Below are 27,319 nucleotides of genomic sequence, written 5' to 3' on the forward strand. Positions count from 1 at the left end.
TAAACCGCTAAGCTACCCGGGCTGGACCACCTGAGAATTTTGAGAACAGTAGGAAACTCACTGCATAACTGAGTGGTGAATTGGCCTCCAGACCTCCTATGTGAAACCCAAGATAAGTAACTAATATTACTGAAATAAATCTTGAGGACTAGTTTCTATATTATGACTCATGTCACAAAAAACTGATAAAACAGAGCTTCTTCAAGAAATCCAGAAAATGAAGTGAATGACCTTAGGGTTCTCACCCCAACCTGAGGATAGAAGAGTCTCAGATTCTGGGCCATGGCCCAGACAACCAGACACTTACCGTGAAGTTGCAAACAAATGATACTACTAAGTTTTTCCTAAAGAAGTCCTACCTAGAGTGAAATGAGACATGTACCTAGGAAAGACCAAGACCCCCACAAAGAGCAGGGAGATGTCCCGTGTTCAGATGGAGGTAAATCCAGTTCTTGTGAAGCCATGAGGCTCAAGTTTGTGTCTATTGCTCTGGTTATCTGAAGAACAGTGCAAAACTATGTAATAGCCCCAAATCTCATCTAGCCATTCAAAAAGTCCAGAATAAGTAATAAGAATAGCTCTGGGGCTGACACTCTTCCAAACTAGCGAGCAAAGATAACACTTCAAGGTAGTAACCTACGGCTGCCCACTGGTACAAAAGGAAACTTCTATTCTATAGGTAACTGTAGCCTCACTAAGAAGGCCTAATTCAGGAGCAGTGTCCAATTTCTAAAGGTAAGAGAAATAAGGTCATCTTTACTAAGAAATAAACAGAAAGGTCTAAACACCAGAGATTTTGCTTTCCCCTAGATATTTTCAAAAAGAACTTGTTCTTCAGAAAAAAATTGTTCTTAGAACAAGCGCTGATGAACTACAGCCTATGGGTCAAATCTGGTCTGCCATCTACTTTTGTTAGTTTTATTGGAATGCTGCCATGCAACCTCATTTATATATTATCTCTGACCACTTTCTCTACATAAGCAGAGTTGAGTAGTTACAACAGACACTGTATAGCCCACAAAGCCTTAAGATATTTACTGTCTCTATCAAAAGTTTGCCATTCACTGCTTTAGAAGAATATTACATTTTTTAAATTACAATATGTTTGAGCAATGAAAATCCTAATCAATTTTAAAAGATGAGGGATCCCCGGGTGGCGCAGCGGTTTAGCGCCTGCCTTTGGCCCAGGGCACGATCCTGGAGACTCGGGATCGAATCCCACATCGGGCTCCTGGTGCATGGAGCCTGCTTCTCCCTCTGCCTATGTCTCTGCCTCTCTTTCTATCTCTGTTTGACTATCATAAATAAATAAAAATTAAAAAAAAAAAACTTTAAAAAAAATTTTAAAGGATGATTCACTCTTCACTTAACTATGCAAACAAAAAAGAGATCAAACTGATAGGCCAAAGGAGGTTATCCCCCACTTTGACTTATTTCTAGCAAAGTGGTAAAAAGTTTTTTCTATTTTGAGTGTCACCTTTTATAAAAACTAAGTAAACTTGATGACAATTTTGTGATCTGAATTTTTAAAAAAACAACCCTGATAACTTCCAATAAAGGGAGATGAGATCCTAATTCCCAGTATATAGTACTGAAAATATTCAGCTCCCTAAGACATTGTTGGCCAGGAGATCCCTAGTACTCAATTCGGTATCCTCTCTGAAGCATGCTCAAGAAAATAAGCTAATTACCAAATGTTAAATGAACAAGGTACTCATGTTCTCAGAAGAGGAAAAAAGCAAACCCCCAATTAACTCAAATGCCATTGATACTTTTCATCAATACAATGAACTGAGCATGGAGAAGTAAGTGGTAAGAGTACAAACAGTAAAGAAACAGTGACAATACTACTACTGAGACTGTCCCATGCCACCCAGAAAAGGCTAGTAAATTAGCCTCCTACATAGAATGACAAAAGCATTAGAACTATTATGTCATTTTAGAAGAACCTGATTAGACACAAATAATATGCTAATCACTGCCAACTACTTCCTATTACTTCTATTTGAAATCAATAAATATAAGCAACAAGCATTTAATTCACACCTAAAATAATGTGAGTACTGCACCAGGTATTACAGAAACCCAAAATATATACAGCCTAGTTCCTGCTTTCAAGTTGGTTAGTTGGGGAAATGAGACACACACTTTAAAAGATAAACAATAAAACAGTAAACACATAAAAGCATGACACAGGAAGTAACACACAGATTCAGAAAAGGTATGATCACTGTGGGTCTGGATGGTCAAGTTAGGCATCTCTTTATAAGACAGAACTTAAGTCAGCAACAGTGAGATGTGGACAGCTAGGAGAAAGAGAGGAGGAAGACAAAGAGGCAGGTGATGATGGGGAAGATCATCAAGGAGTCTTAAGGGAATGTTTAATTTATGAATCTGACCAATGAGCAGGACTCGTGCAGAATTAGCAGCAGCTAATCTGCCTAAGGGCCAGATTACTGCCAGCATTTATTTCACACAAGGAGTTTATACTTGATCCTACACATCAGAGTTCTCAATGGAGATTTTTTTCAATTCAAATTTTGCAAAGTAATCTTCTTTCTAAAACTCTTTAAAAAAATTTTTTTTAAGGAAGTAAACTCTACACCACATGTGGGGCTCAAACTCACAACCCTGAGATCAAGAGCTGCATGCTCTACCGACTGAGCTAGCCAGGTGCCCCCAAAGTAATCTTCTCTCTAAATTTAAAAAGCTAAGTGCTCACTTCACCAGCACATATACTAAAATTGGAAAGATACAAAGAAGATTAGCATGGCCCCTGCTCAAGGATGACATGCCAATTCATGAAGCGTTCCATAATAAATAAATAATTAATTTAAAAAGTTAAAATTTGGGGATCCCTGGGTGGCGCAGCGGTTTGGCGCCTGCCTTTGGCCCAGGGCGCGATCCTGGAGACCCGGGATCGAATCCCACATCGGGCTCCCGGTGCATGGAGCCTGCTTCTCCCTCTGCCTGTGTCTCTGCCTCTCTCTCTCTCTCTGTGACTATCATAAATAAAAAAAAAAAAATAAAAAAATAAAAATAAAAAAAGTTAAAATTTATAGAGTGGTTTTTGGATGATTCAAAGTCCCTCACCATCTGATAGAAAAATGCTATAATGAGAATTTTTCCAAAAGGAAGCAAGCCCCTCTGCCTCTCTCAAAAACATAAAAAATAGCTAAAATCAGGTCTTTCTTAAAGGAAATATTCATGAATGGATAAGAAACTAACTAATGCTTCCTTTGCCATTATTTCCTCTATTTCCCAAACTCTCAGAAGGTATGAGAAAAAAGTCAGTAACAAACTGTTATGAGGAACGCCTGGGTGGTTCAGCGGTTTAGCGCCTGCCTTAAGCCCAGGGTGTGATCCTGGAGTCCTGGGATCGAGTCCCACATCGGGCTTCCTGCATGGAGCCTCCTTCTTTCTCCCTCTGCCTATGTCTCTGCCCCTATCTCTCTCTCTCTCTCCCTCCCCCCCCCATGAATAAATAAATAAAATCTTTAAAAAAAAAAAAAAGCTGTTAAGATAATCTTTTGGCCTATGAATTTGCCCATAATAATTTCAAGTCTGCTTACTTCGATGTTTTCATCCTCTCATAGGAAAGCTCCATCTTAAGGTAGTAGGCTTTGTTGCCTTTAGCTTAAGTAGAAAAAATTATGACAGGCAAAAGTATGTTTTTTGAATGGAGGGGAAAGGGGTCATATTTTAATATCTACCAGCTACTAGATCTTAGAAAGGAAACAAAAAACCTTTAATGAGCACATACTTCTTAAAAACTCTTAGTAAACTTTATATAAGCCCATCCCTTTGATGCATATTAGTACATTCTTTGAACAGTAATGAAAGTTACTTTTCAAAAGAATAACAATGAAATCAGCTCCTTTTAATATAAAAAAGTAGTATCTGTGAATATTTTATTACAATCCTGATAATAGGCCAGACAGATATAGCTTACCTTGGTACAAAAAGATTTTGCAGGTGTTTTAGTATACTTTGAACATATAGATTAGGCTCTTTAATAACTGGCAATGGAATAGAATCTTTCGGCAATACTAAAGCCATAATCCAGTCTGTATATACATCAACACAATATTTTACAGTCTCTCCATCCAATGGAAGGGTCAGTCCATAGCAAATTACTTCCATGGTCCATTTCACCTAAACAAAAGAAAATAAACATACAGAATCATCACATCACACATCCCTACTATACCTCAGGAGACTAATTTAAAATATTTACCTCTTTTATTACCAAAAACCTCTCAAGTGACAGTATATTCATCTCAACTATATATCATCAGATTTATTCTCAATGATGTACTTTCCATGGATAAAATATAAACAACATTTCCTAAGTAAAATATTTAAGAAGAAAATAATTATTTATTTCTAAATATTAAGCCCATGTTGGCTTTTACCCAGTAGACGTTACTACTGTTTGCTATGTGAAATAAAATGCAATATGGGGTCATCTTGATTTTTCCCTAGACACCGGAGGCACAGAAATAGAAAATCTTACCAATTTTTCTCCTTTAATTTTTATATAGGTATGTGTGTCATTTGGGAAGTCATATACATAAATTCAGTCACACTCCATTTCCAGATTATACAACATTAACAACAACAACGAGAAGGAATATGAACTGCTCAACTCTTATCCTGTGACTTTCCCTGCTAAAGAAAATAATTAACATGGGAAGGTAAGATCAAACACAAGTGAGAAGGGACTTAAGCTGAGTAAATCTTAACAAGGCACTTAGTGCACTAAATGAGTTCCAGCCTCTTGACCCATCTGCCATCACATCACAGAGGCTGAGAGAACCTGTCTGAGAGACTGCCAACCCACTGCCTGAAGTCATGAAGAATGAAGACGATTATGGTCAGAAAGGGAAAATAGCACAATTTGCAAAAAAGGATGAAACACTATTCTAGATACTACAAACCGGAAAGTTTTAGTGAATTCCAGGTGAAACTCGGGGACAAATTACTAAGCAGATGATCGGTAAGCACTTATAAAAGGGAAGCATGATAACTGGGAACCAGCCTACTCAAAAAGAACAAGTCATGCCAGATAAGCTTCATTCCTTTACTAACAAGGTTACTATGAAGGCAGTGGACAATTGCATAACCCTGGCAATTTATAAAGCACTTTCATAAATATCATCTACCCATCAAAATAACCCTGTGCGAGAGAGCAAACTATCCTCACTTTATAGATCAGAAAACCGACACTTAGGAAGATTAAGAAATTTGGCCCAGGTCACTGGTTTAGAAATGGTAAAACTGAAAACCTGAGCCCTAGTCTTCCAGCCAGATATCTGAAGCTACTCTCGCCATACCATCAATAGCCTTGTCTGGCTAAAGGGAAACTGGGCTTTAGCAAGAACTGTGGTCAGATGCAGGATACCTTTGTGGATAAGATGGGGACATGTGGCCAAAAGGAAGACTGGCTGGATTTGTAAGTGGTTGAAACACAAGATGAGAGAATACAGTGAGTTAATGTACTAAGATCATTTTGGAAGAAGGTACCCAGTGGCATGCCAAAGGCCCTGCTGAGATTTTAACTTAGGAAAAGAGAGAAAAACAGATTACAGGCTGACCATCAGTAGATACCACAAAACTAAAATGGAAAGCTAACTTGTTAGATAGAAATTCAGGATTCAATAAAACTTCAACAGCTTAAAACTAAGGTTGAATCTAACAAAATAAATACATGTACTCAAAATTTTAAGCTCAAAAACAACTAGAAAGGCTAAGTAAAGGTAAAAATACGTAACAGCAATAAAACATAGATATTCTGATACAATATAATCTACAACAGTGATAAACCTTAAAGGCTCTAACACCACAATGAAGTTGTGACAAATATTAGAGGGATTTTAAAAGCGACAAGTCCCTAATTGTCAGATGAAAAGACAAAGGAGAAAACGTCTCTAGTGATACCTTCATAATAGCTCAACTGTATGATTCCAGAGGACACCAGATTCAAGGAATATTCTCTCATATCGTTTTAAAGATGGAAAAGGAGAACAAATGAGGGTTGCACCAGAGCACTTCTATCCATTCATGTGCTATCTCTTCCCAGATTACAGGCCCACCAAGAGGAGTATGCACCATAGCAAGCACTGGTCCTCGGGGGTAAGTCTTGGCTAAGGTGCTCTGAAGAGAGAAAACCGTTCCTCAGACTGAAGTACTTCATCCTCCAGCCATCTATGGCCTGCAGAGGGTAAATAAACTGCCTTTAGAGCTATAAGCCTTGGTCCTGTAGCTAGACTAGTCTATCTAGATTAAATCTAATCTCTCCTTTGTCAAAAAGTAATGGGGAGAAAAAGTGGGTCTAAAACCCAAAGTCTGAGGGTTGTAGAAACTTCTTCAAGCACAAAGTTCTAATCTGTATCTTAGCCAGACATCACACTAGCAAGTTCCTGTATCCCCCCATTTTCAGGGTCCCTTCATGACCCCCCCCCCGAAAACTTCACGTTAGCCCAGTCACCTGAACCCAAGAACAGAGGATCACCTCCAAGTTGAGCCACCCCAAAGGCCCTTATCTTTGGGGACAGCAAACACAACCTCAATTCCAACCATGGGGCTCATAGCCAGATGGGCTTAGCTGTTCTGCAGCACTCTTAAACCTGAGAGTCAGGTGGCTCAGCAGTTGAGCGTCTGTCTTTGGCTCAGGGCATGCCTGGTCCGGGGATCGAGTCCCACATCGGGCTTCGTGTGGATAGCCTGCTTCCCCCTCTGCCTATGTCTCTGCTTCTCTATGTCTCTCATGAATAAATAAATAAAATCTTAAAAAAAACAAAAAACAAAACTAATGATACGCTTTATGTTCATTAATTGAATTTAAATAAAATAAGATATAAAAACAAACAAAAAACCCCTGTGAGTCAGGTAAGCAAAGACAGACAGAGACACAGGAGGGCCTTAAGTTCAATGTATATGTGTAGCCTGAAAACTTGACATAAGATAGGCCTTCCATTAGAGGCCTTATGGGAGTAGCAATGAAGAACATCCAAACACATCTCTGAATAGAAATCTGAAGACTGGGCCCAGAGCTTAAGGGAAAGGGCCTGATACTTACGCCTCTGTCTCAGGCACAATTCAAGTGGAGAATTGGGTCTAGCTAGCAAGGAGCCAACATGCACAATGGTACAACCTATTCCTTGACCCCCACAAACTTGCAGCCCCAACCCTCAACCCAAAGGTCAAAATAAGAAGTTCATACTACATTAGACAGAAAGCCATTAAAAGGATAATGTTAAATTCACCAGTAACAAAATTATGTTTTTACACAGTAAAATGAAATGAAGAAACACTTACTTCTTTGTCAGTTTTTAACAAACTCTCACTACCAGCCACTGAAGGGGTACCTAAGGCCTGCCCAAGGGGATGGACCACTGCATTTGCCACCTCTCGCCCAACGCTCTCTGGATAGCTGTGCAGCACACTCGTGTGGCCCTGATCATTCTGGATCACCAAATGCAGTGACCTCCACTCAGAGTACATTGTGCCGCTAAAGGACTATCCAAATGGCACCTGAAAAGACAAAAGAGAATTACTGTTAAATTACACTATTGCAAATTAATAAAAATAAGTAAAACCCAGATTTACCCTACATGGTAAGATAAAGCAGCTAAAAACACACTGCCAAGAAGACTGAGGGAAAAAACGCATCTAAATGTATTGAGATTGTGCTAAAATAGCCTCATGGCAATATCAGGTAGGAAGGCAGACCCTGGGAAGCAGCTGTCTAAGCACCTCCCCAGAAGAGCCTCAGAAGCCCTGGAGCAGAACTGGGACAGACGCCACTACTGTGCAGGGGGATAAAATGATCTGATCTGGTACATTCAAAACATGAGGAAGCCCTCTTCATTCTATGTTCCAGGTTAGAAAAGGCAGAATGAAGTGCCCTAAGTAAGAAATGAAGACATAGGAAAGAGTTTACTCCAAGATCCTGATTTTTCAGTCAACAATTTCCAAATACCTATTACATGCTAGAAACATATCCCTGTTAATTTCCCTCCAATGTCCTCAGATTAGACATAAAATTATTTGAGAATATTTCATTCCCTGCAGCAGTGAAACACAAATTTCTCATAATGGAACATCTGGAAGTTAGTGTTCTTCAGAAAACAAAGTATGAGCTCCATTGGGGCACCTGGGTGGCTCAGTCAGTTAAGTGTCTGCCTTCGGCTCAAGTCATGGTCCTAGGATTGAGTCCCATGTCTGGCTCCCTGCTCAGTGGGGAGTTTCTCCCTCTCCCTCTGCCCTTCCTCCCTGCTCATGCACACTCTCTCTCAAATAAATAAAATCTTTAAAAAAAAAAAAAGAGCTCCACTTATGAGCATTTACTACATGCTACTCATGTAATCATCAAAATAACTCAATGAACAGGGGCGCCTGGCTGGCTCAGTTGGTTAAGCGTCTGACTCTTGGTTTTCAGATCAGCTCATGGGATCCAGCCTCACTCGGCAGGGAGTCTGCTTCGGCAGGGAGTCTGCTTCGGATTCTCTCTCTCCCCCACCTCTTCCCCCACTTGTGTGTGTGTATGCACACACCCTCTCTCAAGATAAATAATCTTGGGAAAAAAAAACCCAACTCAATGAATATTAAGGAATATTATCTCTATTTCACAGACAAAAAAATTGAGACATAGAGAGGTTTGCTTTTTACCTGAGGCTTCAGAGCTATAACGTGGTGGATCTGGGTTTGAATCCATGTCTGTTGGGTTCCAGGGACCATGCTCTTAACCATGGCATATACGGCCTTCTCCCTATTCTATACATTCTCCATAGCATGTACTGCTTCTCCCTGTACTGTATATTCTCCATCAAATGATCTATATCTACCATGCAAATGAAAAACTTTCAGCCACAGAAAACGTATCTGTATGAATGCAATATAAATGTTACAATCATAAACACCATGCTCATGAAGAGAATCAAAGATGGTCAGCTCTTTCCAATTCATTTGTTAACTTTCATCTTCTACTTGTTCTGAAATCTGTATGCCCAGCCAGCAGAGTTTAAGCAAAACATATGGGTACACTTAATGTTTAATAAGTTCTATCCCTTAAACTAATTTTTCTTCATACTGGGAAAGACTAGCATTGTTCAATTTTATTTTTAAAAACCTCACTCCAGCTCAACAGGTATCAGTGTTTTTTAAAAGGATATGGCATTTGAGAATTATAGGCCTGCAGAATGAGAAACTCCTCAGCACAAAAGTCAAAGTTCTTCACAGACTGTTCCCAAACTACCTTTCCCTTTTCCATACAGAGGAACCCATCACGTTCCCGTCCACTCCTGCATACCTCCCATTCCCACCCCTACTCAATCTTCTCAGCTTCTTTGGGAATCTGGTGGACTCTGGGCTCAGGTACCTTTCAGTGACCCCATTAAGTCATATACACACTATACAGAGTTATATATACACATACATATACATGCTATATACACAGTTTCTTACATGAATGCATGTAAGTATTATACCACAGGGGGTTTTGTTTTGTTTTAGTGTAGTTTTTTGTTTTTGTTTTTTAACTTTTTCATTTTATTTGGCTTCATGTCCTGTCCAAATAATTCACTTCCCTGAATAAATAATCCATGTTGACTATCTAACATTTCCTCCTGTATCTGTTCCGACCTAACTTAATCATATTAAAATAATTTGTATACTTGGCATAGATAGGGATTCTATCCCTCCCTATCTGTTTTTTTTTTTTCCATTCAACAATGCCTCATGAACATCCTTCCAACTAATAATAGATTCTTTTTAATGACTGTGTAACATTCCATGGCATGGGTGTGGTATAACTTATTCAGCCAGTCTCCTAATGATGTGTATTTACTTCATTTCCCATTTTTTTTTGTCACCAGGAAATGATGCAATAAACATGCTTGTTCATATAAACAGCGGCCTTTTAATTTCTATGGAATAAGTTCCCAAGAATGAAACTATCGGACCAAAGGGTATTTGTTTTTAATGTTAATAGGTCCTGTCAGACTGCTTACCCAAAAAAGCTGTTACAACTTCCATCTACATTAGGAATGCCTCTCACTCCCTATCTCCTGCCAGGAACTGCTCGCTTTTCCTTTCTTTGACATTTGATAGGTATGAAGTGAAATTTCATTGTTCTAATCTCATATTTATATTTTATAGCTTTTAGTTCTGGCTTAGGTGGTTTGTGCCTCCCATCTCCTCTATCAGTGTTTTTCAAACTGTTGGTCATGAAATGAATGTAATGGGTAATACTTTTGTTTTTAATTAGATGCAATAAGATACACAACAAAGGAATCACATTTAGTAAAGGTAAGCAATGTTCTGTAAAACTTGTTTCACTTTTCATAAATGCATATTTCTGGGTCACAATGTAAAATACATTTATTATCAATCTAGGTCCAAAAGTGTGGAAACATAACCCTAAGGTATACATGTAATCTCCCAGATTTCCTGCAAGACAATTGCTTATTTCTTCACACTTAAGTTTTATATTTATCTGGAACTTACTTCTGTAAGTGGTATAGGAAAGGTGCAATTTATTTTCTTGTAAATGTACAGTCAACTGTGCCATTATTATTTATTAAAAATAGATCCTTTCTCATCAAATTGAAACACCAATTTGTCATACACTAAATCATTTATATAGGAATCTATTTATGAATCTGTTCTATTCAACTATTTATCTATTCCTATGCCAATGCCATAATGATTTAAATTCGGTAGCTTTACAAAATGTTTTAATACCTGGAAAGAAGCCCCTTCCACCTCCCCCATTCTTTTTCAAAACTTTACTAGCTTTTTCAAAACTTTACTTCAAATTTTTTCTCAGGGATCCCGGGGTGGCACAGCGGTTTAGCGCCTGCCTTTGGCCCAGGCGCGATCCTGGAGACCCGGGATCGAATCCCACGTTGGGCTCCCGGTGCATGGAGCCTGCTTCTCCCTCTGCCTATGTCTCTGCCTCTCTCTCTCTCTCTCTCTCTGTGTGTGTGACTATCATGAATAAATAAACATTAAAAAGATTTAAAAAAAAATTTTCTCAGAATGTGTTCTTCTATATAAAATTTAAGCTGATTTTATACAATTAAAAAAAAATAGACAAAATCTTGCCAGGAATCTAATTGAAATTGCTCAGTGTCCACCTGCCCAGCCTCATCTTCTACTGACACTTTCCCACACAGACCCCTTCCCCTAGCTATGGCAACAAAGGACTACTGATGATCACTCAAACCCAACAAGGTTTTTCCCACCCTGTGTTACTGCTCGAGCTACTCCCACTGATTGCACTGCCACGCCAAGCCTTGATCCACCTTATGAAATACTACTCCTTCAGGGAACAGCACAAATATCTTCCCTTTGGTAAGGCTTTTCTACACATCTCAAATCACCTCTTTTCCATGTGCCTATTATAGGCTGGTCCTATCAAGCCTCACATTAACTTGTTGGCCATGTAATGACACCTTCATCACAAGACTATCAACCTTTTCTGGGTAGAAACCTCACTTCCTCAATCTCTGAGTAGTTCCTAGCACATAATAGATACTAAATAAATGTTTCAGAATGTTAAGTTTTACCAGTGGGAAACAGGAAGATATTAGAAAGTTCCCTTTATTCCACTGAGGTGTGTCTAAAATTTTGCAAGCCATACACAAATAAAATTGGAAAATGTCCATTTGTTTTATGCTATTGGTTTTTAAAGAAAATAGATGGCTTCCAAATATTTAAAGAATAATTAATATTTGGCATGCATTCCAGAAAACACACTACTGGAGGAAAAAAATGTTTTAAGGCCAAACAAACAAGAAGAGAGCTAGCTTTCAAACTCCACTGTACACATAAGAATCATGGAAGGGCAAGTGCAGTGGGAGGGTGGGGTGCTGCATATTTCCAGGTTCTTGTCACTGAAATTCTGTACAGGTCTGCATTGGGGCCTGGGAATAGACATTTTTAAAAAACAGCTGCCATCCCTCCCAATTCTGAAAGACAAATTATTTAAACAAACACACACACACACAATGAAAGACCAATCAAAACAGGCTTAAGAGCTCTTAAATTCTTAAAAACTGGGATGCCTGGGTGGCTTAGCAGTTAAAGCATCTGCCTTTGGCTCAGGTCGTGATCCTAGAGTCCCAGGATTGAGTCCCGCATTGGGCTCCCTGCATGGAGCCTGCTTCTCCCTCTGCCTGTGTCTCTGCCTCTTTCTCTCTGTGTCTCTCATGAATAAATAAATCTTAAAAAAAAAATTCTTAAAAACTCTTAACAAATAAGAAATTTTAATTCTTTAAATGTATTTTTAAATAATTAAAATGTAAAAAAAACTGAAACATGTAAAGTAGAAAGGTATAGAAAGGATACAGTGAAAAAGTTGAACTATTAAAATGTATATAACAGAAAAAATATGCTAAATTTTAACAAAATACAAATAGACAAAAATATTAAGACAAAGATGTGCATTATAATTACAGGCAAATTAAATAAAACAATGAAGAGAAAATAAGCAGGAAACAGACATGAATTAAAAAAAAAGCAAAGCAAAGCAACAAAGATACTGTTTTGTACCTATTAAACTAACAAAACAAGTGATAAAACTCAATACTGATTAGGAGGTAAGGCCAACAAGACATACTCAAGAATTTAGGTCAATGGTTTTCAATATGGAAGAACTGCCTCCTAGAGGGCATTCTGGAAATATTGAACGCACTTCTGGTTCACACAATGATTGAGACATGCTATTAGCATTTATGGGCAGGGTCAGGAAATCTAGACATCCTGCAATGCAGGAGACAGTCCTGCACAATGAACAATTATGCTACTTTTCACATGACTATCAAATGTCTGCCAGAAAATCATTCTGTCCTTAACTGTCTGAGCCTACAAATCTAACTCCATTTTATACAAAAATACAAATTTTTTAATGTGCTATTTTAATTTGTACTGAATTTTTCAGTAATGCAATTAATCGTGTAAACTGCAAAAAATTGGACCATTTATGTTTAGAACCCTACCATAAAAAAAAAAGAACCCTACCATAGTAAGAACTGTTTTAAAAAAAAAAAAAAAAAAAAAAGAACTGTTGACCATTTCAGAAAACTCACATCACCAAAAGCTATGAGCCACTGGTGGTATCTAGCTGCTAATACTACACACTGCTATCAGAAATACAATCACAAGAACTACATATATACTTATATAGTCCTTATTTCAAAATGTCCAAAATATGAGAAAAAAAAAGTCTCTTCAATAAATGGTGCTGAGAAAACTGGATATTCACATGTAAAAAGGTGAAACAACTCCTACTCTACACCATTCAGAAAAATTAACTCAAAATGGATTTTAAGACATGAAACTCCTAGAAGAAAACATAGGAAAGGCATGAAAATCCTAGAAGAAAACATAGGAAAAAGGCTCCTTGATGTGGGTCTTGGTAATGGATTTTTTGGAAATCATACCTAAAGCACAAGCAACAAAATGAAAAATAAATGGAACTACAGCAAACTGAGAAGCTTCTACATGGCAAAAGAAACCATCATCAAAGCAAAAAGACAATCTACGGAATGGGAAAAAATACTTGCAAAATATGTATCTATTAAGGGGTTAATATCCAAAACATAAAGAACTCATACAACTCAATAGCAAAAAAACTCCAAATAATCCAATTATAAATGAGCAAAGGATCTGAATAGACATTTTTCCAAAGAATATGTATGAATGGACAACAGGTACATGAAAAGGTGCTCAACATGATTAGTCTTTAGGGAAATACAAATTGAAACCAAAATGAGATACTACAGAAAAATAAAAAGAGAGATACTACCTCATGCCTGTTAAAATGGCTATCATCAAAAAGACATAATAAATGCTGGCATGGATGTCGAGAAAAGAGGACCTTTGTACACTGTTGGTGGGATTGTAAACTAGTACAGCCACTATAGAAAACAGTACGGAGGTTCCTCAAAAAATTAAAAAAGAACATAAGATCCAGCAATTCCACTTCTGGGAATATATCCAAAGGAAATGAAAATGCTAATTCAAAAAGATATCTGCACCCCCATGTTCAAAGCAGTGTTAATACACGGAAACAACCTAAGTGTCCACTGATAGATGAATGATAAAGAAGTTGTGGTGTGTGTGTGTGTAATGGAGTATTATTCAGCTATAACAAAACAAGAAAATTCTACCATTTGCAACAACATGGATGGACCCTCAAGGCATTATGCTAGGTGAAGTAAGCCAGACAAAGACAAATACTGTAAGATCTCACTTATATGTGGAATCCAAATAAATAAATAAAAATGAAAAACCCACCAAAATCATAAAAAGAGAGTTCAAGATTTGTGGTTACCAGTGATGAGGGCTTTGAGGAGAGGAAACTGGAGGAAGGTGGTCAAAAGGTAGAAACTTCCAGTTACAAGATAAATAAGTACTAGGGATGTACTGTACAAATGTGATGACTACAGTTAACACTGCTGTAGGATATACAGGACAGTGTTAAGAAAGCAGATCCTAAGAGTTCTCATTACAAGGAGAATTTTTTTTTTTTATTCTATCTATAGGAGATGATGGATGTTAACTAAACCTATCATGGTAAGCTATAGGCAAGGCATTGTGGAAGATTAGAGGACAAAAGATTACTTTTGATTGAAAGAAGGGCTGAGCTGGAAAACAACGGGATAAGATCAGGGAAGAATAAATGGGGTACTGAAGGAAGGTTACAATTTCAACAGCAATAAGAAAATTAAGAGCGAGAGTATAAAGAAGTGAATAGAAAAGAAAAATATATAAAAGGAAGGGTGCTTGTTTCAAGTAGCAAAAGACAGCACCAGAAACTAAAAACCTAGAGTAGCAGAAAAGAAAGCTATATGTAGAAGGGATAAGATTTCAAAGACACACAGTGACCAATTTTGAGAGTATGAATGCTAGGATTGGAGCTTTATAATGAATTTAGCAAAAACTGGGGCAGAGAATGAGACAATATTAACTTTATCATAGAATACAATAGGAACTAGAATTTGGTGTAAGTGTCCAAGACAGGCTGAAGGGACAACAAAAAATTAAACTACGGTGTGGCTAATATACTGAAGAGGGGAAGGGAAGGAAGGATGGGAACAAGGCAGAGAGGACAGGGCAATGCAGTGAGAAATGAAAACATAAGTGAAGTTAGATGATTAAGGGCTCTGACTGCTAGGTTAAGGATCCTGTGTATCCTCCCCAGAAAGGCCTGGTCAGGGATGCCTGCCTTTGGCTCTGGGTGTGATCTGGGGTGCTAGGATCGAGTCCTGCATGGGGCTCCTCTCGGGGAGCCTGCTTCTCCCTCTGCCTATGTCTCTGCCTCCCTCTGTGTGTGTGTGTGTGTGTGTGTGTGTGTGTGTGTGTCTCATGAGTGAATAAATAAAAATCTTTAAGGGAAGGAGGGAAGGAAGGAAGGAAGGAAGGAAGGAAGGAAGGAAGGAAGGAAGGAAGGAAAGAAGGCAGGCAGGCATGCCTGGTCAGCTATCACCCTGAGCCACAAGCAGAGAAGTCTCTATCTACCTCAGTGTTTTGGAAGTAAACATGACTGGAGAAAGGAGATGATATGACAGAGCTCTCCTGCAGATCACTTAATTTCTTCCCAACTCTACGTGTGTCCATTTTCTAGGTAATCTCCCCAGAGGTTTCTATATCAGGTGACTGTGTGCTGGTAATAGCTTATGGTGTGTAGGTACCACCACAAAGTAACATGAAGGTTTGATTTAATCGACAGATTACCAAAATGATCGATATAGTGGTAGCGGTAGACACACTGAGACCACAGTCTGACATTAATTACATCAACTGACTCAAACAATATTTATTACATGCCTTCTATACACTAGCACAGGGAATAACAACAGTGAATAAGTAAGATCCCTGTTCCCAAGAAGCTTCAAGTCTAATTACAGAGAACAATTTTTTAAAACTTCATAAAGTATATCAAGACATCAGTTATTTCATGAAGAAAAACATTTATTAAACACCTGCTACGTGTCAGGTATTATCCTAGGTATAAGTACACAGATATAAACAGGACACAATGGCTGTCCAAGGAAAGGTTTCATAGTAAGGAAGGCAAGAGAAAATCTACGACAGTACCAGAGCACTGTAATATTCAACATGATTAACTGATGTAATGAGTTATGAAGCCAGCATCAAATAAGAGAAAAACTACTAGAGATCTTACTTGATAACAATGTACCTTTACAAAACTGATCATTTTGAAAGAGTATCCACATGTTATTTCATTTTATTCCAACAACAAGCCTATAAAGTTCAGTAAAACAAATGTACTAGACACTATGTGAGAACACAAAAAAACGCTATAACTTGCTCAGAGTCACATCAAGTGACAGTAGAGCTGGGACAAGAAACTCTACCTTTTGCTCCAAAGTCCAATGCTCTTCCCTTTTGTTCTGACTCCATACCTCACCATTATGACCTTGGACAAGTCACTTGGCATTTCTTTGTCATAGTTTCCTCATCTGCAAAACAGGGAGAACACCTGCAGTACCTACCTAAAGTAACTTGGGGGAAGGATCAAATAAAGCAACATTAAGTCAACATATTTTAAGATGTACAAAGGCAAGGTACACATTATCAGGCATGCCTTGCTTCTCTTAGGAAAAACAGGGCACAGGGTGCCAAAACACTGAGTAAATAAATGAACCACACTGGATTTTAAGCCATACATTGCTCTCAAGGTCGCCCATTCAACTTTATGACAAAGACAAAAGGATTGTAGTTCACATTTCTGTTGTAGTCCCATTGAACCTACAAGGCAAATATCAATCAAGTTTCATCAGAAAGGTATGTATTCACCTATACACCAGATTCTGTTGGGGATCCTATCAAACACCTGAATCACAAGAAAGAAAGACAGGTTGTGCCTGTATTCCTCCCTAAAAGTGTAAACAGGTTGTTTTTGCTGTCTGTTCAAAAAAAAAAAAAAAAAAAGTATGAGTACTATGAATACCCTGCCTGCCCCCAACCAGCACCACCACACTTCCTATCTTTCATGCCTCAGACCTGCTCTGTCCAATACCATACTCATAGCCATATCCACATGTAATCACATTTAAATTACAAATTCAGTTCCTCATTTACACACTAGTCACATTTCCAGTGCTGTGTAGTCACATGTGGCTAGTGGCTACCATCTTGGACAGTCCAGGTATAGAATAGCTCTATCACTGCAGAAAATTCAACTCAACAGAGCTGCCTTAGATACTACATTTTTATTTTTATTTCCACTCTGACTATAGACTCCTTGAGGACAGAGGCTATGTCTTCCTTATCCTGGTATCCTTGATATACACAGCAAAGCACCTATCACACACCAAGCATTCACATTATACATATAATTGAGTATCTCAAACATAGCAGACTACTCTGTCACTTCCCCCACCCCAAAACACACACACACACACAAACACACACGCACAAATAACAAACAAGACATCCTCTCACATGGGGGATAGGAGTGGAAGAAAATTCTGTATGTGCAGGAAGGAATCTGCTTTCTAGTTCTTGATGTGCTAGAACCCAACCATGTAGTCTTGGGAAAATTATCTACTTTCTTCACCTCTAAAAACTTAGAATTAAACTCCATGTACTTTAACTCTAAAACTTTAATCATCTTGTAACAAAGGAAGTCATGTATTCTATCCAAAAAGTCTTTATACATGTCAGAGAACACATCTGCTAACACTGATGAGTATCTCAAATTAAACAGAATCCATTTCTATGGCTCAGGCTATCTTGATTGGAGTCACTTTTGATCTTTAACTGAGCACGTGGAATTTTTCACCTTTACTTAGGATATCAACTACAGGGTAAAGCCTCAGGCTTGAAGATTTAGTTTCTTCCATGTGCTGAGGCCAGAACTGGATACTCTGTCCATATCTGATTAGAGAGAAACAAGGGCAAGTTTCTTGAGTATCTGAATTTAACAAGAATTATCCCATCAGTTTCTCTATTAGCCTTAGCCTAAAAATTGACAGAATAGTACAAAGTTGAACCAAGAGAATCTTTCTGTAACAATCCTTATCCTATAAAGAATGTCATTATATAAAACATATATTTTTTATTCAGTCCACACTTAACCATATTTAACAGCTATAAGAAAAAATCTTCATTGTCCCCAAACCTCTTTATAATGACCTTCACACACATATTCACTCATTCCCTTTTATAAACTTTACATGGTTTGAAGACCAGCTAAGAACAAATCTGAATTACTGGCCTGCCTTTCTTTAAAATCTGTAAATATTTTGGGCAATAGCAGTTCAGGCACTCTACAATAAATTATATTAAGTTTGTCAAATCTTCTGACATCAAAGTTTTAATTTTCCTTAAATACTACCTATGTCATCTCTCCTAGTGAACAGGATGAACTAACAGCCAATTCCATCTGCTGGCATTTACTAAGTACCAACAAGGCAGTAACATTTAGTAAATGACAACTAAACACTATTTTGGACAATGAGGTAGGGACCATACGCAAAGGCCTAAGGGCAATTAAAGGTTTCTACCACAGAACTGACCCTATCTGATTACAATAAAATCAGATATAAAAAAAAAATCAACCAATGTTATTTACATATAATCCTACATAGTGCCCTGCCAATGTAAGAACTCAAGTGTCTGTCCAACTGCTGGATGGATAAATTAATGAACCTAACTAGAGTGTTTCTAAGCAAAAAGAAAAAAACTCTATAGGCTAAGAACTGCCTTTTGCAAAAATGGAAATAGAGAAGAATCTGTTTGTAGCATGAAATCTATGACATAGAAGGGACTCAAATATGCCAATCAGTAAGACCTGAGTGCGTCTTTATCAAAACACTGGGAAGAACAGAGATAAAGAAAACACAGTTTGAGTTACTCATAATCTAGTAGGGGAGACCGAAATGCAACACAGAAGAAGAACTGGCATATTCCATCCTGATAATGCTAAAGAGCATACAAGAATGACCCAAGGCGGTGGGGTGTCACAGACAGAGGCATCCCGAAGGGCATGTTGGGAGTTACGCAGCCAGAGACTGAAGAAAAAGCTCTATGCACCTGTGTGAGAAAGGGCAAAAGTGTATGCATACGGGTGGAACGGGGACAGAGCTGGAGGACAGCACAGGCAGAAAAACAGCATACGCAGAGATGACCCAGAAGTCCAAGACACTAGACCCATGAGTGTCGTGAATCCAGGGAAACTGAGAACTAACAGTTTTGCATGAGACGTATACACTGTAAGGGGGCACAGCAACTCAGAAATCCTGCGGGAAAGTTACTTTCCATCCCCAAGTGGCTTTCCCAAGGTGGAGTCGTCACTGACGCCTAAACCTCAAAGACAGACGATCTCAGCGAGTGGCATCTGCATTTTTAACGGACTCCCAGAGGATTCCCCTAGACATTTAAACCGGAGACACGCTGAAACGTCTTCTGAGGTCTCAGCAGTTCCCAAAGTTTGCTACACCCTGGAACCGCACGGGGCTCCCTAAGAGACACGGAGTCTGTCTGCCCCCACTTCCCCCCCAAAACACTCGGACTGAATCCGTCTGGATGTGCTACCCAAGCTTCGGGAATCTTTAAAAGCTGCTAAGTAAAGGGCACTTACTAACGACTAACGTGCAGCAAAGTTGGGAGCGCCGCTGACCTCATTAAGAACTTGAATCTCGGAGTCAGGCCGCCTGGGTCCAAATTACCAGCTACGTGACCTTGGGCAAGTAAGCCACGAAATCCTTCGGGGCCTCGGCTGCCTCGTCAATAAAATGGGGATAACGATCCTACCTTACAGGCTTGCTGTGAAGTTAGACGTGGTGGACGGAAGGGCCTGGCACGACGCCTGGCGCACAGCGAGCGCTGAACGAGGGCTGGCTGTCTAGTATGGTCCTTTTACTCTTCCTCGTCCGACTGTCACTGTGCCGCGGGCAGCAGCGTCCCCACAGGGCGGCGGCAACTCAAGCAAACCCTTCTGCTGGACCAAATTCCTCGCCGGAGTTGTCTAGCTCCGCTCCAGACCCGCCCCCTCCCCCGGGCGGCCGGGGGGCGCATCGCCCCGCCGGGGTAGCTCCGAAGGGTCAGACCGGGTCGCACCCGCCCGGACAGGAGCCGCCGACACCCCCCCCCGCCGTCCCCCCGCCCCGCGGAGTCAGGGCCAGGCTCCGCCGGACCCCGCGGGCCCCCCCGACGAAGGCAGGGACGCGCTCCCGAAAGCAGGGCCCGTGCGGCGCCCGGGCCGGACGCACAGATTGGGCCGCTGCGGGACCGCCCGGAGGGGAGGAGACGGGAGGGCCGCCCGCTTACCTGAGGCGACGGGCGGGGCCCGCATCGCTGGGGCGGGCGCCGCCGCCGGCCGCGCTCGGCCTTCCGCCTCACGCCACCCGCGCCATAGTGCCGGCGCTCTTGCTGCCCCGGCCGGCTGTCCTCGGGCGGTCGGTCCGTCCACCCGTCAGCGACTCTCCGAGGGCGCCCGGGGACGACGAAGGCCGGTCGGGCCGGCCGGCTGGGCTCTGCTCCGGCAACTTCCGACTGCCAGGGGCGGCAGCGTCAAATAACTCCCCGAACCGAGGGGACCACGGCGCGTGCGCGTCGCGCCTGATCAGAGACCTCCGCGGGTCCGAAGCCGCGGCGTCAAATAACTCCCGAGACATGGGGCCGGAAGCTGCGCGTGCGCAGCTTTCCCAGGTGGCCGCGCGGGGCATAGTCCCTCCTTCCTTTCCGGATCAAGTGGAGTGGGAGGGGCCGAAGTGCGGGATGCGCCTGCCTCGTCTCCGTACAGCCCGGGCGTGTTCCGCCTGTGTCCCCGTGAATCAACCTAGACTCCGCGTGTGTCCCGTGCGGAGGGAGTAAAGGGCTTCTCGGCAAGATTCTGGCTCCAGGTTCTGGGAGTTTCTCACATTGCCACCATTACAGAGCACCCTTTTCTTTGAAATGTTGCTCTTTACTTAACCACCCCATGATTACCTGGGCGTCGTATCAACTATAAGAAATACTCGATTCGAGGCCAGGAGCAGATTACAAAGATGAATCAGAGATCAAATTCAGAGCCTCTGGTTAAGGAACTGAGAAGACATAAATAATAATAATAATAATAATAATAATAATAATAATAATAGCAGGAGATACCGGTTTGCCATAAAAGAGGAGGGAGGCCATGGCCTTGAGACTGTCCTTGATATTCAGAGAAGACGGGATCAGGGTGTTGGGTAGTGCTGAAGGTATAGTTGTCCGAAAAAAGCCGAAGAGAGCAGAGAAAACGCTGACTCCTTATCTCCAGGTAGACGAGACATGCGAACTGATTTTCTCATAAAAAGGATAGAGAAGAGTATCTCAAGACCTCGTCCCACCCCAGGAGAGTTGCTAGAGGGAAGAGGAACAAGGGGCAAGAATGTTCCAGAACAGGAGCGCCTGAATGGCTCAGTGGTTGAGCGTCTGCCTTCGCTCGGGGCCTGATTCTGGGGTCCTGGGATTAAGCCCCCAACTGGCTCCTGGCAAGGAGCCTGCCTCTCCCTCTGCCTATGTCTGTGTCTCTCATGAATGAATAAATAAATTTTTAAAAACTTTAATAAAAAAAAAAAAAGGATGTTCCAGGACAGGAATGGGGCTGTATATCCAGGACACTTTGTGGATCAAAGCCATGCATATCAATTAAACAAAGTGCGACAAACACTATAAGAGGTTCACTCAATATCTATTCCAACCACTTATCCCTCGCCTTTCAGAACTGGAGACTAAAAAGCAAAGTATATAGTTTCCAACCTCCCTTACAGCTAGAAGTAGCAACCAAATGAAGTTCTGGCCAATAAGATATAGGCAGAAGTCCTAAGGGAGAGCCTCCCTCCTGGAATAAAAAGGAAGCTTTTGGAGACCTTTACTTCCCATTCTCTTTCTTCATTTATGGAATTCAGGCACAATACCTGGAGGTGCCACAGTCATCTTGAGACCATGAGGAGGACTGTGCTAAGGAAAGTGGAACAGAAAGACAAACCTGGTTCTTTAGGACATACTCAAGCAGCTGCACAAACCTTGAGCTGCCTTCCTGTTTTATGAGAGGGGGGAAAATCTTATTTAGAACACAGTTTGTTGAGTTATGTGTTACTTATTTTCTTTTCTTTATATGTTACTTTCAACCAGACTCATTTCTAACATAATAAATACTGAATGCCTTAGACTGGTAAGGGGCTGATAATGAGTGTGACAAATTGGAACAGATTATGGGAATTGGGAAAGTGATAGACACAGGACTAGGAAGCTGTCTGAAAGCTCCTGGGAAGATAATGAAAATATGTCTGTCTCCCACCTGGTGGCTTCAATTCATTCCTAAAAATTCTGACTCTAAGTGAAAGCTGTTAAATGAAAGAATATATTTCCATTAATTTTAATGGGAAAACAAAACAAAACAAAAAACATGTTCAATTCCAACCCAAGACACCTAAGTATTTTTACAGAAAAAATATATCTATGGAATAAAGCAAACAACAATTATATAAGCAACAAATAATTTTAAGTGAAGAGCATGGCTTTTACATAAAATCCAAAGTGTAAGGACTATTGTACTGGTCAGGAAGATAAGATTTAACATTCAGTGGGAGTTGGTGGAGAAAAGATGCAAGAGAGTCATTCTTTATTTTTTAAGTAGGCTCCATACCCAATGTGGGGCTTGCACTTATGATCCTGAGATCATGAGTTGGAGGCTCTACTGACTGAGTCAACCAGGTGACCCAAGAGTCATTCTTTAAAGGTAATACATTTCTGCACCTTTTTCTTTACCATTTTTTTTTAATTTTTGAAGGCTTCTCTTAAACTAGCATGAGGATAAAGTTATAACCTGCGCGCGCGCGCGCACACACACACACAAGGGAGGGAGAGGACTAAACATGACACTTTGAACATGTGAGGAAAGTGTGTACACAAAACAGACTGAGGAAACATGAAATGCCATACAGAGGGAAACCTTATGGTTTCTCCAAATACAGTGCCTAATTCGAACATGTTCCACATCATAATTTCTAACTAGAAGAGAAGATTAAATTTGGGGAGTGTCTTTATCTGAAACTGTTATGTCAAAACCTCACCTTGTATTATGTACCCATTTGCTGTGTATTAAAAGGTATTGCATTCGAAAAAGGAAAACTGGAATTATATTAACCTTTTTTGGCAGACTTTTTCCCCCAAAGTTGATCACATAGATAGATAGATACACATACACACACATACATATACACAAATATACACGAAACCCATCCTACAAGTCTTACAATGTAAGAAACATTCTTCTCACTGGCGAAGGGGATCCATGCTCCCTCCCCTTGAGTCTGGTTTGTGACTGTCCTGGCCAATGTGGCAGAAGGAATACTATGTAGCTTCTGGGACTAGGTCATAAAGAGGATACAGCTTCCACTTAGCTTACCGCCTTTTCCAATACTCATCCTGGAACCCAGTCACCATGTTGGGAGGAAGCCCAGGCCATATGAAGAGACCATGTGGAGGTTTTCCCTCAGAGAGCATGAGCTAATATTTCAGCTGGAAACATTAAGTGGCCAGATATGTGAGCAAGGAAGCCTTCAGATGATTCCAGTCCCCAGACTTCATGCCAACCTACCTGATACCAAGCAGAGCAGAGACAACATACTCATTTTGAGCCCAGCCAAAAGAGATTATGAGCAAAATAAGTATTTTTATTGTTTTAAACCACTAATTTTTGGGGTATATTGTATGCATTCATAGTAATTAAAACACTTTCAAGAGCCATAATTGAGAAAAGTTATTAAAAGAGGTAGGAGAGGTATGTCATCTGTAGCCAATTTTTTTTCTTTTCCTTCTTTTTCAAAATATACAGAACTAGTTTGGGGTAGATAATGGTTGGGAAGACCTACTTCTATTTCTCTTGAACTTAATATGGTACTGGCACAGTGTAGGTACTCAGTAAACATTTGTTAGGTGGATGTGGGGGTGGTGGATGGAAAATTCATTGGCTTGGCATCTAACCACTTTCTTGCATCTAGCCACTTTCTTGCTCTACTGTTAAGTTTTAATGAGTAATATCCAGTGGCCAGTGGTACTACCATCATTAGACCTAGGTAAGAGGTTCCCTGCCCCAGACCATCTGCCTCGAGGAGTGCTGCACTAAAGTGCACTAAATAAGATCAGTATTCCTTAAACTTTTCCAAGTGTCCCTCCAAGGTCAACAATGTGACCTTGGTATGGTGCCTCAAATCAGACCAGGCCCCATATGGAGCCTGTTAGCTGGAAATTTCAATCTTGAAGTTTTCTAAATCTCACTCCAGTGGATGAGACTAGCCAGAGCCAAAAGTGCCATCCAGGCAGGGTGATGCACCCCCAGTCCAAGTCCATTCCCTGTGCATCTCATTCTTTATTTCTTCTCTTTGAAGAGCCCTTCAGCTTCTGTCTTACCACTGTGCCTCCACCCCCCCCCATCACTTGTTTGTAAGGTTGACCAGACACCTTGAAGAGCTCCAGGACTTACATATATGGAATCATTCTGGAGTCTCATGACCAGTTCTGGTTCCAGGAGGACAGCCTGGCAAGGAACTCACTCTTGCTGGCTGGTGCAGAATTTCTTTCACCAGCTTGTATGACATTAGGCTGCCAAAATAGTGTTGGCATGCTGATTTTGGTGATTTTCACTCACACTGAAGCCACAGTAAATTTAGGACTCTGAGCTACCAACAGTGCACTGTAGATGCTTGGGCTTGAGTTGCATGATGTGGGCCCAAATGTAGGTTCACACCTCTGTGTTCAGATCATGATACTGCCCTGACCTACTGCAGCCAGGACTATAGGGCAGGTGGCAGCAGGGATCCTGTACTCTGTGTACTCTGCAGTCCCTTCCTCAGCTGGCCCCCAGGGTGGTCACCTCACCTCCTTTGGCACGAGTTGCTGTGCCCTTCTCCTCTGATAACTCTTGAATTTTTGCTCTGCAATAGCAGTATGGTGTTCCCATTAATGTACTTTCTTGCCTGTGATGGACGTGATGGTATGTGCTCTCATCGCTTTAAGCCATGTAGACAAGGGTGGATGTAGCTTGTATGAATGGGATTGCTCTTCTTGCAGACCCCTTCCCTGTGCTCCCTGCTGGTGGTGGTGGAAGGGGAGTGTGGCCAGCACTGAAAGCAATCACATTGTAGGAACACAGTGACTATTGCTTAAGGAGCTCAAGACATGACTGGAATATGTGTCATTCATGTTTATGAAACAATATTCCAAAAGGTAAATTTAACATGACCAGAAAATAAATTATCATTCACATTTTCCTACAGATTCCAGGTAAGATTTGTATTTGTAGTTCTCATCAATGAGGCACAGTAAAAATCTCTGAGTCCTTGGAAGCCAGTAGATGGAGACCACCACTCATGGATGATGTAGTGTCATGGGTAATAATATACCAAGCATTAAATAAATGTATTAGAAGACTACAAAGTTAGGTCATATTGCTTCAGTGCTAACAGGTTTCAAATAGCATACCTTTTCTGGCAGTGGGAAATATGAAATTAAGCAATAATGGCACATTTTACCATAAAAAAGAAATAGGAAGGGATGGTTCTTGGACTTGAACTGGAAGAGATGGTGCCTGGATACTACCAAGAATCTTCATGTGCCCTGATAGGACAATAAATACAGTCCCAACATCTCCTCCCTACCCATTATTCTAAATCACCACCAATGAATCACTATATTCCACGTGGGCCCATGAATTTTATAAAATATCTTTTCTTAAGATTTTATTTATTTGACAGAGAGAGAGTACAAGCAGGGGGAGCAGCAGGTAGAGGCAGAGGGAGAAGAAGGCTCCCCGCTGAGCAGGGAGCCCGATACAGGGCTCAATCCCAGGACCCGGGGATCATGACCTGAGCTGAAGGCAGACGCTTAACTGACTGAGCTACCCAGGGGCCCCTGTGATATATCTTTAAGCAACTTGCTTATATAGACAGGAGCTATGCAAAAAACATTTGCTCAAGGCCTTGCACGTATTAGGCCTGCCTTGGCCCCCCTCCTCTAGTAGCCCCCTCAAGTCCCTGGGCTCACTTCCTCCTCTTCTCACTCTTGAGAGCATCATTTTCAAGGCAATCTTAATTGCCAACCTGGGCCTCACTGGAGTAGCTGCTTGTGCCCCAGAACATCCCCTCCCGTCAAAAGGCCCAAATTATACATATACTCCTTCCTGCTTGGAGGGAATATGCCTCCTCTTTTATTTTTAAGACCAGGAAATAAATTTTGTGACCAAATAAGGGTGAGCCACTGAGGCTGGACTGTTGTGTCTGAAAGCTGTGAGCAAGAGCCATCACAATTTGTTTATTTTGAAAACTTGACATGCTGCCTATTTGCTGGAATCTGGTTAGGCGGGCAAGTATCATACAGGGGAAAGTCAGCCTGGATAAGCAAAATGCCCAGAGTGCCTCATTCAAGCCTTCCATGGAACACCTTGATAACTGCCCTTGCCCTTTTGCCCCTTTTGGGGGCAAGTTAAGGAAAAAAAATGGACTTTTCTCCAGGATGCATTGGTGACAGAAACCTGACATATGCTTCCAAAAGAAATAATTTTTGGGAAACTTACAGAATCAGCTGAGGGGGGGGCAGAGGTCAAGCTGGGCCAACACAACAAGCACCAGGGACTGGGATTCCACCAAATTCCCTGTCTTGCATCTCTGCCTCTCTCTGTATGTGGACTTCTGATTTCACAGTCAGTCACGTTTTGTTTTGTTTTGGTCTGGTTTGGTTTTTTGTTTGTTTGTTTGTTTGTTTTTTTGCATATGGTGAGATACTTATGCTGGATTTATCCCAGGGCACGTCCCCATCCATCTTCCACCAAGCGTAGGCAGGACAACCACATATAGTCGTGCACTGTACAATTCACAGGAGCCATTCACATCATAGTTTATTGTTGAGAAGCAGAGATGCTGGGGATGCTTGGCTGAGCCAATACCATAGAAAATGGAAAGAAAAGGAGGACAGGTTTTCCTAGCACATCCTTCTTTGGTGAAGAGTGGCCCTTGGTGAGCCCATTTCGAGGGAGTTCAAAGAATCTGTCCTGACCCTTAACCACCTCCCTAATAAAGTTGGTTCCCTCACAGCTCTGAAGGAGTGCCAAAGACCAGAACACTGGGGAGTTCTGAACCCTCTTAATTCCTGTCTACAAGAGTCAAAACAGGTGAGTCTCCTGTGTGATGGATCACATGCTCCCTTACTGGTAGAAAATCCCAAAGAAATTATTCGAGATTATGAACTCCTTGTGTACTATTTTAGCTGCATTCCGCAAGTTTTGATATATAGCATTTTCATTTCATTCAAGTCTGAG

At 40.9% G+C, this 27,319-nt stretch overlaps 1 protein-coding gene and 1 non-coding gene across 6 annotated transcripts in view; one reads left to right on the plus strand and one right to left on the minus strand.

The window, feature by feature from the left end:
- RALGAPB (Ral GTPase activating protein non-catalytic subunit beta) overlaps nucleotides 1-20,579 on the minus strand; it is an 83,421-nt gene extending 62,842 nt beyond the window's left edge. Inside the window, exons 1-5 of one of the 5 annotated variants that reach the window (XM_055346330.1) lie at nucleotides 20,308-20,579; nucleotides 19,792-19,975; nucleotides 16,389-16,493; nucleotides 7,321-7,536; nucleotides 3,953-4,155 (exon numbers count right to left, since the gene is read on the minus strand). In XM_055346330.1, the coding sequence (XP_055202305.1) occupies nucleotides 3,953-4,155; nucleotides 7,321-7,506 (389 nt within the window). In that variant the 5' untranslated portion in view covers nucleotides 7,507-7,536; nucleotides 16,389-16,493; nucleotides 19,792-19,975; nucleotides 20,308-20,579. The remainder of the gene's footprint in view (nucleotides 1-3,952; nucleotides 4,156-7,320; nucleotides 7,537-16,388; nucleotides 16,494-19,791; nucleotides 19,976-20,307) is intronic. The other 4 variants (XM_055346314.1, XM_055346323.1, XM_055346338.1 and 1 more) reach the window with 4 other exon arrangements.
- Nucleotides 2,715-2,821, plus strand: LOC129498737 (U6 spliceosomal RNA). Its single transcript, XR_008662192.1, has one exon. It is a non-coding gene; the product is annotated as a U6 spliceosomal RNA (small nuclear RNA).
- Nucleotides 20,580-27,319: the final 6,740 nt, after the last annotated feature.

Source organism: Nyctereutes procyonoides, unplaced genomic scaffold (genome assembly GCF_905146905.1).
Source record: "Nyctereutes procyonoides isolate TBG_1078 unplaced genomic scaffold, NYPRO_anot_genome, whole genome shotgun sequence".
Classification (NCBI taxonomy): domain Eukaryota; kingdom Metazoa; phylum Chordata; class Mammalia; order Carnivora; family Canidae; genus Nyctereutes; species Nyctereutes procyonoides.